Below are 14,321 nucleotides of genomic sequence, written 5' to 3'. Positions count from 1 at the left end.
CCCTCCATGTGCTCGCCAGAGGTAGCCTGAATGCCATTGGGTACCGAGATGAGATCCTCAGACCCCTTGTGAGACCATATGCTGGTGCGGTTGGCCCTGGATTCCTCCTAATGCAAGACAATGCTAGACCTCATGTGGCTGGAGTGTGTCAGCAGTTCCTGCAAGAGGAAGGCATTGATGCTATGGACTGGCCTGCCTGTTCCCCAGACCTGAATCCAATTGAGCACATCTGGGACATCATGTCTCGCTCCATCCAAGAACGCCATGTTGCACCACAGACTGTCCAGGAGTTGGCGGATGCTTTAGTCCAGGTCTGGGAGGAGATCCCTCAGGAGACCATCCGCCACCTCATCAGGAGCATGCCCAGGCGTTGTAGGGCGTTTGTTTTGGTTTTCCTTCTTTGTCCTAAATAAAAAAGAAGATGAGTATACATTTTCCCGCTGCGTTTTGGTCTACACCCTATGACACCCGTGACAAATACCACAGTGTGCCATCACAGCAGCAAGATTTGTGACCTGTACCCACAAGAAAAAGTAAACCAGTGAAGAACAAAACACCATTGAAAATACAACCCATATTTATGCTTATTTATTTTCCCTTTTGTACTTTAACTATTTGTACATCGTTCCAACACTGTCTATATACATAATATGACATTTGCAATGTCTTTATTCTTTTGGAACATTTGTGAGTGTAACGTTTATTTTGATTGTTTATTTCACTTTGCCAAAGCAAGTGAAATAGATAATAAACAATGTAAACATATGTTTCCCATGCCAATAAAGCCCCTTGAATTGAGAGAGAGAGTCAGGGAGAGAGAGAGAGAGTCAGGGAGAGAGAGAGAGAGTCAGGGAGAGAGAGAGAGTCAGGGAGAGAGAGAGAGAGAGTCAGGGAGAGAGAGAGAGAGAGTCAGGGAGAGAGAGAGAGAGTCAGGGAGAGAGAGAGAGAGTCAGGGAGAGAGAGAGAGAGAGTCAGGGAGAGAGAGAGTCAGGGAGAGAGAGAGAGAGTCAGAGAGAGAGAGAGTCAGGGAGAGAGAGAGAGTCAGGGAGAGAGAGAGAGAGAGAGAGAGAGAGTCAGGGAGAGAGAGAGAGAGAGAGAGTCAGGGAGAGAGAGAGAGAGAGTCAGGGAGAGAGAGAGAGTCAGGGAGAGAGAGAGAGAGAGAGAGAGAGAGTCAGGGAGAGAGAGAGTCAGGGAGAGAGAGAGAGTCAGGGAGAGAGAGAGTCAGGGAGAGAGCGAGAGAGTCAGGGAGAGAGAGAGAGTCAGGGAGAGAGAGAGAGAGTCAGTCAGAGAGAGGGAGAGAGTCAGTCAGAGAGAGGGAGAGAGTCAGTCAGAGAGAGCGAGAGAGAAAGAGGGATAAAGAGAGAACAGATGAGTTTATAGAGCATAGTGTTAAAGCCCATTTATACATCACACACACACACACACACACACACTTGCCCTGATACATAAAGGACATTATATCCTGCCCCACACCTAGTGTAGTGTGTTTCAAGGATCTCTGTGGCACTAATCATGTTCAGAACAGCATGGCTTCTGTCCACTCCTGTACTAGCCTGAGCCACATCAAACACTATGTCCAATGTCCACAAGCAATACATTAACTATCCCAACCCCAAAACCCAACCCGTAATAAAATACATTCACCAGTCCAGCACCACCCCCCCCTCCAAAACCCAGCTTCAAATACCTTACTACCCTGCCTAGGCCTTGCCACAGTAGGCAGAGTGATGATAGTCATCTGGTTGTATTGTATATCTTCAGACAGTGAGAACAGCTTGTCCCCCTGATGGAACTGTTCAGCTGTCATGGCCATTTTAGCCACACAAGGCAGGTTATGGCAGATACACCACATGTGAGGTACATCAGACATAGCCTACCACGTAGCCTGTGTCAGACATAGCCTACCACGTAGCCTGTGTCAGACATAGCCTTCCACTTAGCCTGTGTCAGACATAGCCTTCCACTTAGCCTGTGTCAGACATAGCCTTCCACTTAGCCTGTGTCAGACATAGCCTACCACGTGGAAACCCTGTGTCAGACACAGTCTACCACATAGCCTGTGTCAGACATAGCCTACCACGTGGAAACCCTGTGTCAGACATAGTCTACCACGTAGCCTGTGTCAGACATAGTCTACCACGTAGCCTGGAAACCCTGTATCAGACATAGACCACGTGGAAACCCTGTATCAGACATAGACCACGTGGAAACCCTGTATCAGACATAGACTACCACGTGGAAACCCTGTGTCAGACATAGACTACCACGTGGAAACCCTGTATCAGACATAGACTACCATGTGGAAACCCTGTATCAGACATAGACTACCACGTGGAAACCCTGTATCAGACATAGACTACCACGTGGAAACCCTGTATCAGACATAGACTACCATGTGGAAACCCTGTATCAGACATAGACTACCACGTGGAAACCCTGTATCAGACATAGACTACCACGTGGAAACCCTGTATCAGACATAGACTACCACGTGGAAACCCTGTATCAGACATAGACTACCACGTGGAAACCCTGTATCAGACATAGACTACCACGTGGAAACCCTGTATCAGACATAGACTACCACGTGGAAACCCTGTGTCTGACATAGACTACCACGTGGAAACCCTGTGTCAGACATAGACTACCACGTGGAAACCCTGTGTCTGACATAGACTACCACGTGGAAACCCTGTGTCAGACATAGACTACCACGTGGAAACCCTGTGTCAGACATAGACTACCACGTGGAAACCCTGTGTCAGACATAGCCTACCACGTGGAAACCCTGTGTCTGACATAGACTACCACGTGGAAACCCTGTGTCTGACATAGACTACCACGTGGAAACCCTGTATCAGACATAGACTACCACGTGGAAACCCTGTGTCAGACATAGACTACCACGTGGAAACCCTGTGTCAGACATAGACTACCACGTGGAAACCCTGTGTCAGACATAGACTACCACGTGGAAACTCTGTATCAGACACAGACTACCACGTGGAAACCCTGTGTCAGACATAGACTACCACGTGGAAACCCTGTATCAGACATAGACTACCACGTGGAAACCCTGTGTCAGACATAGACTACCACGTGGAAACCCTGTGTCAGACACAGACTACCACGTGGAAACCCTGTGTCAGACATAGACTACCACGTGGAAACCCTGTGTCAGACTCAGACTACCACGTGGAAACCCTGTGTCAGACATAGCTAAGAGCCTGTCTAAGAGAGATTACATGTGTACTTTATGTAAAGACTGAAAGAAACAGGTTTCTGTCAGCGTTATGTAAATGCCTGTCTGATACAGTAAGATACGTGTACGCACACCATAAACGCCTGTCTAGGCTACGGCCCAGCAGATATACAGTCTGTGTGTGTGTGTGTGTGTGTGTGTGTGTGTGTGTGTGTGTGTGTGTGTGTGTGTGTGTGTGTGTGTGTGTGTGTGTGTGTGTGTGTGTGTGTGTGTGTGTGTGTGTGTGTGTGTGTGGCCTGGCTGGTGTATAATGCAGAATCAGACCTCCACTGTGTATCACTAACTGGAAGAGTGCATTATTAATGGTCCCCATCAAGGCGAAATTTCACCCATTCATACTAGACTAATGACACACCCAACAGGGAACTCAACACACACACACACACTTATAGTGTACAATACATTCAGTCACATACTCTCCATGACTGACAAGATACAGATGAAGTCAGAAGTTTATATAAACTTAGGTTGGAGTCATTAAAACTCGTTTTTCAAACACTCCACACATTTCTTGTTAACAAACTATAGTTTTGGCAAGTCGGTTAGGACATCTACTTGGTGCATGACACAAGTCATTTTTCCAAAAATTGTTTACAGACAGATTATTTAATTTATAATTCACTGTATCACAATTCCAGTAGGTCAGAAGTTTACATACACTAAGTTGACTGTGCCTTTAAACAGCTTGGAAAATTCCAGAAAATGATGTCATGGCTTTAGAAGCTTCTGATAGGCTAAATGACATCATTTGAGTCAATTGTAGGTGTACCTGTAGATGTATTTCAAGGCCTACCTTCAAACTCAGTGCCACTTTTCTTGACATCATGGGAAAATCAAAATAAATCAGCCGACTTCACTAAAATAATTGTAGACCTCCACAAGTCTGGTTCATCCTTGGGAGCAATTTCCAAACGTCTGAAGGTACCACGTTCATCTGTACAAACAATAGTACACAAGTATAAACACCATGGGACCACGTAGCCATCATACCGTTCAGGAAGGAGACCCATTCTGTCTCCTAGAGATGAATGTACTTTGGTGCAAAAAGTGCAAATCAATCCCAGAAAAGTATTTATATCCACAGTAAAACGAGTCCTATATCTACATAACCTGAAAGGCCGCTCAGCAAGGAAGAAGCCACTGCTCCAAAACCGCAATAAAAAAGCCAGACTACGGTTTGCAACTACACATGGGGACAAAGATTGTACTTTTTGGAGAAATGTCCTCTGGTCTGATGGAACAAAAATAGAACTGTTTGGCCATAATGACCTTCGTTATGTTTGGAGGAAAAAGGTGGAGGTTTGCAAGCCGAAGAACACCATCCCAACCGTGAAGCATGGGGGGGTGGCAGCATCATGTTGTGGGGGTACTTTTCTGCAGGAGGGACTGGTGTACTTCACAAAATAGATGGCATAATGAGGTAGGACAATTATGTGGATATATTGAAGCAACATCTCAAGACATCAGTCAGGAAGTTAAAGCTTGGTTGCAAATGGGTCTTCCAAATGGACAATGACCCTAAGCATACTTCCAAAGTTGTGGTAAAATGGCTTAAGGACAACAAAGTCAAGGTATTGGAGTGGCCATCCCAAAGCCCTGACCTCAATCCTATAGAAAATGTGTGGGCAGAACTGAAAAAGCTTGTGCGAGCAAGGAGGCCTACAAACCTGATTCAGTTACACCAGTTCTGTCAGGTGGAATGGGCCAAAATTCACCCATCTTATTGTGGCAAGCTTGGGGAAGGCTACCCAAAACGTTTGACCCAAGATAAACAATTTAAAGGCAATGCTACCAAATACTAATTGAGTGTATGTATACTTCTGACCCACTGGGAATGTGATGAAAGAAATAAAAGCTGAAATAAATCATTCTCTCTACTATTATTCTGACATTTCACATTCTTAAAATAAAGTGGTGATCCTAACTGACCTAAGACAGGGAATTTTTACTAGGATTAAATGTCGGGAATTGTGAAAAACTGAGTTGAAATGTATTTCACTAAGGTGTATGTAAACTTCCAACTTCAACTGTACATGATAGAGATATAGGCCAATAAAACCTTAGACAAATCAAAGGTTTGAGGAAATCTTAGGTTGAGGAAATAAACGTATGTATTACTGCATCTTGTAGTGCAGGGATGGGAAACTGGCGGAACATTTTGCTTAGGGCCACCATGCATGGGTACACAGACCCGCGAGTCACTGCGGCCCCTCAGGGGCTCCCCGAGTGGCGCAGCGGTCTAAGGCACTGCATCTTAGTGCAAGAGGCTTCCCTACAGTCCCTGGTTCAAATGCAGGCTGTATCACATCCAGCTGTGATTGGGGGTCCCATAGGGCAGCGCACCATTGGCCCAGTGTCGTCTGGGTTTGGCCCGGTGTAGGCCGTCATTGTAAATAACAATTTGCTCTTAACTGACTTGCTTAGTTATAAAAAGTTAGCATTTAAAAAATATTTGTACAAAAAAATGGTGAGTACAGATGTTTTGTGGCCCCCACCCCTGCTGTAGTGTGTAGTAAGATACTCACCAGTGTAGAGTAGATGGGGAGGTCTTTGTTAGGATTGACCAGGAGGAGAATGTGTCCGATGTAGGTCTGAAAAAAACAGGCCTTATGTTACTTCACCTGTACAAATGTAAAGTGAGAGAGAGCTTCTATTCCGTGGACGAATGAATAAATACACAATTAAATATTGTAACATCAATGGCGGGGTATACAGTCCACAGAGTTTGGTTTAGGGCATCACTGTGTACTCTTGAACTGAGGCATGTCTGGTCAAACTACCAGCCACTGGGGTTAACACAGAAGTTCACCTAGACCATGTAATAAAACTAATGTCTGTAATCACGTTGTAGCACAAAGCCCCATCCCTCATGGAGCCTGAAGGTCATGTTAGGACTAAGAACTAAATCCCTTCCCCAAACACACAGAGTTGGAGAGGCTTACAGGCCCTCGGCACTACTGCTATGCTAGCCAATTGAGCTAACTGACGATAGCATCTCGTTAGTCAGAGAGAGGACCAGGGGTAATGTACGCTAACTGATCAAACCATTCATCCAACTATGACATCAACGCTGAGTTTATGATGTTGTTATAAAGACAATGTTGTATAGGCTTCATAATGGTGTCAAAGGGTACCGTGTCTCACGGCCAAGGGAGGTGATAGGTAGGCACAGGAGGGATCCATATACGTGAACAATTCTATATCTACGGGTGCACTTCATCTGAAGAGCTGAAACCAACTAACTCAAATACTGTGCCTTCTGTGTAAGAAAGCCTGCCAAAAAAAGGTGTTTGCAATATACTATCCCCATGAACAGGAGGTGTCAGGAAGATAGCCTATGTTATCCCAAATTTTCTATCGCATTACCATATTATTGTTGGCAAAAAACAACTCATACATGAATACGTGCCTTCCAAATCACAAGAGGTAGGCTAAATATCAAGAAAAGAAAACAGGAAAATAAACATGACAATAAATACATCAATAAATACGTCAATAAACATGTCAATAAACATGACAATAAATACGTCAATTAATATGACAATAAATACATCAGTAAACATGACAATAAATACAACAATAAATACATCAATAAACATGACAATAACTACATCAATAAACACGACAATAAATACATCAATAAATACGTCAATAAACATGACATTAAATAAATCAGTATATACATCAAAAAACATGACAACAAAAACATCAATAAACACGACAATAAACACAACAATAACTACATCAAAAAACACATCAATTAAAACAGCAATAAATAAAACAATAAATATATCAAGAACACACATCAATAAAACATCAACAAATAAAACAATAAATACATCAATAAACGCAACAATTAATACATCAATAAACATGACATTAACTACATCAATAAACGCAACAATAAACACATCAATAGATACGTCAATAAACATGACATTAAATACATCAGTATATACGTCAATAAACATGACAGTAAATACATCAAAAAACACATCAATAAAAACAACAATAATTAAAACAATAAATACATCAATAAATACATCAATAAATATGACAATAAATATGTCAATAAACACAACAATAAAAAAGTCAATAAACATGACAATAAACACAATAAATACATCAATAAATACATCGATAAACATGACAATAAACACACCAATAAATACATTAAAAAACAGAAATAAAAACTTCAATAAATGAAACAAAAATACATCACTAAACATGACAATAAATGTGTCAATAAATGTGTCAATAAACATGACAATAAATACATCAATAAATATGACAATAAATACGTCAATAAACATGACAATAAATACGTCAATAAACATGACAACAAATACATAAATAAATACGTCAGTAAATACATCAATTAACAACAATAAATACATCGATAAACACATCCATAAACACGTCAATAAACATGACAATAAATACATCAATAAACATGACAATAAATATGGCAATAAAAGTGGCAATAAATACATCAATAAACATGACAATAAATACGTCAATAAACATGACAATAAAGACAAACATAAATACATCAATAAAGACGACAATAAATACGTCTATAAATATGTCAATGAACACATCAATAAATAAGTCAATAAATACTTCAAAAAACACAACAATTAACTCACCAATAAATGCATCAATAAACACGACAATAAATACAACAATAAATACATAAAAACACATCAATAAAAACATCAATCAATAAAACAATACATCAATAAACATGACAATAAATGTGTGAATAAATGTGTCAATAAACATGACAATAAAAACATCAATTAATACGTCCATAAACATGAGAATAAATACGTCAATTAACATGAGAATAAATACAATAAATATGTCAATAAACATGAAAATAGTTACATCAATACATACGACAATAAAGACGTCAATAAATATGACAATAAATACAACAATGAGCATAACAATAAATACATCAATAAACATGACAACAAATAAATAAATAAATACGTCAATAAATACATCAATTAAAAACACTAAATACATCAGTAAACACATCCATAAACATGACAAAACATACATCAATAAACATGACAATAAATACATCAATAAAAATGGCAATAAATACGTCAATAGACAATAAATAAATAAGTCAATAAACATGACAATAAAGACAACAATAAACATGACATTAAAGACAACAATAAATATGTCAATAAAGACAACAATAAATACATCAATAAATATGAAAATAAATGCGTCAATAAATAACTCAATAAATACTTCAATAAACACAACACTAAACTCACCAATAAATGCATCAATAAACATGACAATAAACACAACAATAAATACATTAAAAAACACATCAATAAAAACATCAATAAATAAAACAATACATCCATAAACATGACAATAAATGTATCAATAAATGTGTCAATAAACATGACAATAAATACATCAATAAATACATCAATAAAGATGAGAATAAATACGTCAAAAAACATGAGAATAAATACAATAAATATGTCAATAAACATGACAATAGATAAATCGATAAATACGACAATAAATACGTCAATAAAAATGACAATAAATACAACAATGAGCATGACAATAAATACATCAGTAAACATGACAACAAATAAATAAATGAATACGTCAATGAATACATCAATTAACAACAATAAATGCATCAATAAACACATCCATAAGCACGTCAATAAACATGACAATAAATACATCAATAAATATGACAATAGATACGTCAATAAAAGTGGCAATAAATATGTCAATAGACATGACAATAAATACTTCAATAAACTCACCAATAAATGCATCAATAAACACAACAATAAACACAACAATAAATATATTAACAACACATCAATAAAAACATCAATAAATAAAATAATACATCAATAAACATGACAATAAATGTGTCAATAAATGTGTAAATAAACATGACAATAAATACATCAATAAATACATTCATTAACATGAGAATAAATACAACAATAAACATGACAATAAATACAATAAATATGTCAATAAACATGACAATAGATACATCAATACATACAACAATAAATACGTCAATAAACATGACAATACATACAACAATGAGCATGACAATAAATACATCAGTAAACATGACAACAAATACATAAATAAATACATCAATAAATACATCAATTAACACAACAATAAACGCATCAATAAACACATCAATAAACACGTCACTAAACATGACAATAAATGTCAATAAAAGTGGCAATAAATACGTCAATTAACATGACAATAAATACGTCAATTAACATGACATTAAATACGTCAATTAACATGACAATAAATACGTCAATAAACATGACAATAAATACGTCAATAAACATGACAATAAACATAACAATAAAGACGACAATAAATACATCAATAAACATGACAATAAATACAACAATGAAGATGACAATAAATACATCAATAAACATGACAATAATTACATCAATAAATACGTCAGTAAACATGACAGTAAATAAGTCAATAAACATGACAATAAACATGACAATAATTACATCAATAAATACGACAATAAACACGTCATTAAATACATCAATAAACACTAAATAAATACATAAATAAATACATCAATAAATACATAAATGAACACAAAAATAAACATGACAATATATACGTCAATAAACACTACAATAAATACATCAATAAATAGGTCAATAATCACGATAACAAACACATTAATAAACACGACAAGAAAACATGTCAATAAATACGACAATAAATACGACAGTAAACACAACAATGAATGTGTCAATAAACACGTCAATAAACACAACAGTAAACACGTCAATAAACACAAGAATAAACACATCAATAAACACAACAATAAACAAGTCAATAAAAACGTCATCAATAAACACAAATAAATACAAAAATAAATGCATAAATAAACACAAAATTAAACACAACAACACATCAATGAACATGACAATAAATACATCAATTAACACTTTAATTTATACATCAATAAATACATAAATAAACACACCAAAAAAACATGACAATAAACACTTCTATAAATAAATCAATAAACACGACAATAAATACATCAATAAACACGACAATAAAACGTCAATAATCACGACAACAAACACGTCAATAAACACAACAATTAAACAAGTCAATAAACACGTCAATAAACACTATTATAAGAACTCTTTTTAAAGTAATCTCCACCGTTGCAGTCAAATGGCCATGCTCATTCCCAAATATGCACTCCTGGGAGCGTGGGCGCCTTGGCAACCTCTGCCGACCCCCTCAAGAACAGGAAAGTGTGATACAGGTAAGAAACCTGCTGGTAAAACCAAATACATGCTATTTTACAAATCATGTAATAATGTAAGTGATGATTTGTGCATAAGTACGTTAGATGGTGCCCTCATTGATCGTGTCCCCGCCTATAAATATCTGGGCATCTGAATTGACGAAAAGCTATTTTTTTAAAAGCATGTTGACGAGTTAGTCAAGAAATTAAGAATTAAGTTGGGCTTCTACTATAGGAATAGGTCCTTTCATTAAATAGCAGAAAAGAGATCATTCAGTCTACATTAATTCCGGTTATAGATTATGGTGATATTATATACATGAATGCAGCTACCAGTGTTTTGAAGCCCTTGGACACAATGTATCACAGTGCACTTCGTTTGATAACATCTGACAGTTTTGACACTCACTACTGCATCCTTTATCATAAAGTTGGTTGGACCTCGCTAAAACCACGTAGGTCGCTTTATTATTCTGTTTTTGTTTATAAAACCTTACTCAATAAAATACAAATTCACTTCATTGTTATTTCAACATCATTGTTGAAATATAGAAACTCGGATTACAACACTAGATCACAGGGTTGGTTAATGACGGAGACTCCACGTGTATCCACAGAGTTGGTTAATGCTGGAGACTCCACGTGTATCCACAGAGTTGGTTAATGATGGAGACTCCACGTGTATCCACAGAGTTGGTTAATGCTGGAGACTCCACGTGTATCCACAGAGTTGGGTTAATCTGCCTTTTCCTACCAGGCCCCTATCATGTGGAATAATCTCCAAGTAACGTTTCAGTTGGATGTGTTGTTGTCTCTGGGTCAGTTTAGGAGAAATGCTCGGGATTTTTATATTGATACAAGTGTTTGTTTTGTGTGATTGTTTATATAATATTAGCTGTTTATTTAATTTTGTGTTATAAATTGTGTATAATGTTTTTTTCTGTATTGTGACAGAGTTTGTAGCCTATGTGTTGTCCAAATACTAAACGTACCACAAATCCCCTTTCATAAATGGAAAGCAGAAACTGCATGGAGGTAGACAGGTATTCTTATTTCATTTCTATGGTTCTTCTTTCTTCCTACAGTAGACCCTCAGGCTGTCTAGATACTACTGCCAAAACCCCTTCCTCTGACAGAGATATACAGTAAACACTAACCCTTACAGCTACTACTGTACAGCTGCTAGGTGCAAGCCCTCCTTCACACAAAAATACACTGAGCTGGCTGAATGCTAACTGCTAACCCTATGTTCTCTAGGAGGCCCTGCTGGGGCTGGATAGGATACGGTATCACCAAGATGCTAAAATGCTGCCCTGCCTGTCCTCAGGCCTGGCCTGAAAATGAATGAGCTACAAAGTCCCCCCAGACGCTGATCGAATGTTAGTTTGGCATTTTCACTCCTAATGGTTTAGGTGAGGATGGACAAGGATAGATGATTCTAGATCAGTGCCCAAGGGGAACTTCAACCCGGAGCAAGTTAAGGACAGTCAGTGGTTATGCCAACTTGGCACAATTTAACTCTGTTACCAAATTACATTCTCTCAATCTCGTATAGTAGCATCAAGACCAAAACCCCAATTCCACATCCCTCGCAATGACCATCTCATTCTCCCAACTGTCATGCATCCCTCCCCCATCCTTTTGTCCTCTTCTCCAGTCCCTGGGCTCAGCTGTGTACCATCCTTCCATCCCAGCAGCAGGCTGGAGCCATCATCAAAGTCCCAGTCTCTGAGCATATGGACCATTACACTGCCTTTTTCAGCCCTCTCCTCCTCCTCTTCCCTGGTTCCATCTCTATCTCCCTCTTCCACCTCATGCTCTTCATCTCTGCTTTTATCCTCCTCCTTCTCTCTCCCTCCTTCTTCCTCCTCCTTCTCTTTATTTTTCCCTGTCATATCTCCTTTTTCTTTTGGCCATTCTGGCTCCTTTGCTTTCTCCTCATCTCATTGCTTTCCCCTCTTCTCTGTCCTCTCTCAATCTACCCCCTCTTCTCTGTCCTCTCTCAATCTACCCCCTCTTCTCTGTCCTCTCTCAATCTACCCCCTCTTCTCTGTCCTCTCTCAATCTACCCACTCTTCTCTGTCCTCTCTCAATCTACCCACTCTTCTCTGTCCTCTCTCAATCTACCCTCTCTTCTCTGTCCTCTCTCAATCTACCCTCTCTTCTCTGTCCTCTCTCAATCTACCTACTCTTCTCTGTCCTCTCTCAATCTTCCCTCTCTTTTCTGTCCTCTTTCAGTTAATCTACCCCCTCCTCTCCATGTCCAACCAGCCAGTCTCTCCCCCATCTGTGGCTCAGTAACAACCAAGCTATCGGAGCCTTTTCACACACAGTTATGAGAAGAGTCAGGGTGTTCCACATTGATCTGTCTCCAGTCATTCTACAGCACCATCCTCCATGTGGAGCTATAGACCAGGCAACAGTGAAATGTGGTTAGAATCAGTGGTGTAAAGTACTTAAGTAAAAATACTTTGAAGTACTACTTAAGCCGTTTTTGGGGGTATCTGTACTTTACTTAACTATTTATATTTTGAACAACTTTTACTTTTACTTCAATACATTCCTAAAGAAAATAACGTACTTTTTAATCCACACATTTTCCCTGACACCCAAAAGTACTCGTTACATTTTGAATGCTTAGCAGGACAGGAAATTGGTCCAATTCACACAATTGTCAAGAGAACATCCCTAGTCATCTAATGCCTCTGATCTGGAAGATTCACTAAACACAAATGATTTGTTTGTAAATGATGTCTGAGCGTTGGAGTGTGACCCTGGCTATCTGTAAAAAAAAAAAAGAAAATGGTGCCATCTGGTTTGCTTAATATAAGGAATTTGAATTATTTATACTTCTACTTTGATACTTAAGTATATTTTAGCAATTACATTTACTTTTGATACTTACGTATATTTTAAACCAAATACTTTTAGACTTTTACTCAAGTAAAATTTCACTGGGTGACTTTTAATTTTCATTGAGTCATTTTCTATGAAGGCATCTTTACTTTTACTTAAGTATGACAATTGGGTACTTTTTCCATCACTGGTTAGAACGTCCAGAAACCAAAAGGAAAACGGTTGTATGTCTCTCTCATTTTCTCATAATTGCAGTCATGGATTTTGTCCATCGAACCAAAACGGCATTGATTCTCCAATATGGGATATTTATCCTTTGTGCGAGTGTCTGCGTGTCCGTGTGTGTCTGTGCGTATGTCTGTGTAGCACATTTAGGCTGGCTCTTAGTAGTTCTATTCATCCCCCATCCCTGGGTCTTGTCCCTGGCCAGCAGACAATGAGTCTCCTGGGACACCTTCCAGACACCAGACCCTGGCCAGAGCTCACACACTCCACTCACACATCAGCCACTAGCCCACAATACAGGACAAAGTGGGGTGGGAGACTGACTCAAAGAGGGTAGCAACTCTATAACCACCACTAGCAGCCACCAGTGCCTGGCCGGGCAACAGAGACAGATAAACAGGACAACCACCCCTGTACCAGTCACGTGCAATAACACAGGTCCAGTCACTGGTCTGCAGGGCTGGAGGAGTGGAAGATTGGAAGAGTGGAGAGGAGGAGAGGTGGAGGAATGGAGAGGTGGAGAGGTGGAGAGGTATAGAGGTGGAGAGGTGGAGAGGTGGAGGGGTTGAGGAGTGGAGAGGTGGAAGGGTGGAGGGGTGAAGGGGTGGAGGGGTGGAGAGTGGAGAGGTGAAGGGGTGGAGGAATGGAGAG

At 38.9% G+C, this 14,321-nt stretch overlaps 1 protein-coding gene across 1 annotated transcript in view; it reads right to left on the bottom strand.

Annotated features, from left to right (window-relative positions):
• LOC106595389 (unconventional myosin-XVI) overlaps positions 1-14,321 on the bottom strand; it is a 255,328-nt gene that overhangs the window by 138,827 nt on the left and 102,180 nt on the right. Inside the window, exon 12 of the mRNA XM_082969131.1 lies at positions 5,788-5,853. Coding sequence (XP_082825257.1) covers positions 5,788-5,853 — 66 coding nt within the window. The remainder of the gene's footprint in view (positions 1-5,787; positions 5,854-14,321) is intronic.

The sequence above is a fragment of the Salmo salar genome, chromosome 25 (genome assembly GCF_965601325.2).
Source record: "Salmo salar chromosome 25, fSalSal1, whole genome shotgun sequence".
Classification (NCBI taxonomy): domain Eukaryota; kingdom Metazoa; phylum Chordata; class Actinopteri; order Salmoniformes; family Salmonidae; genus Salmo; species Salmo salar.
This window is presented reverse-complemented; position numbering and strand designations above follow the sequence as displayed.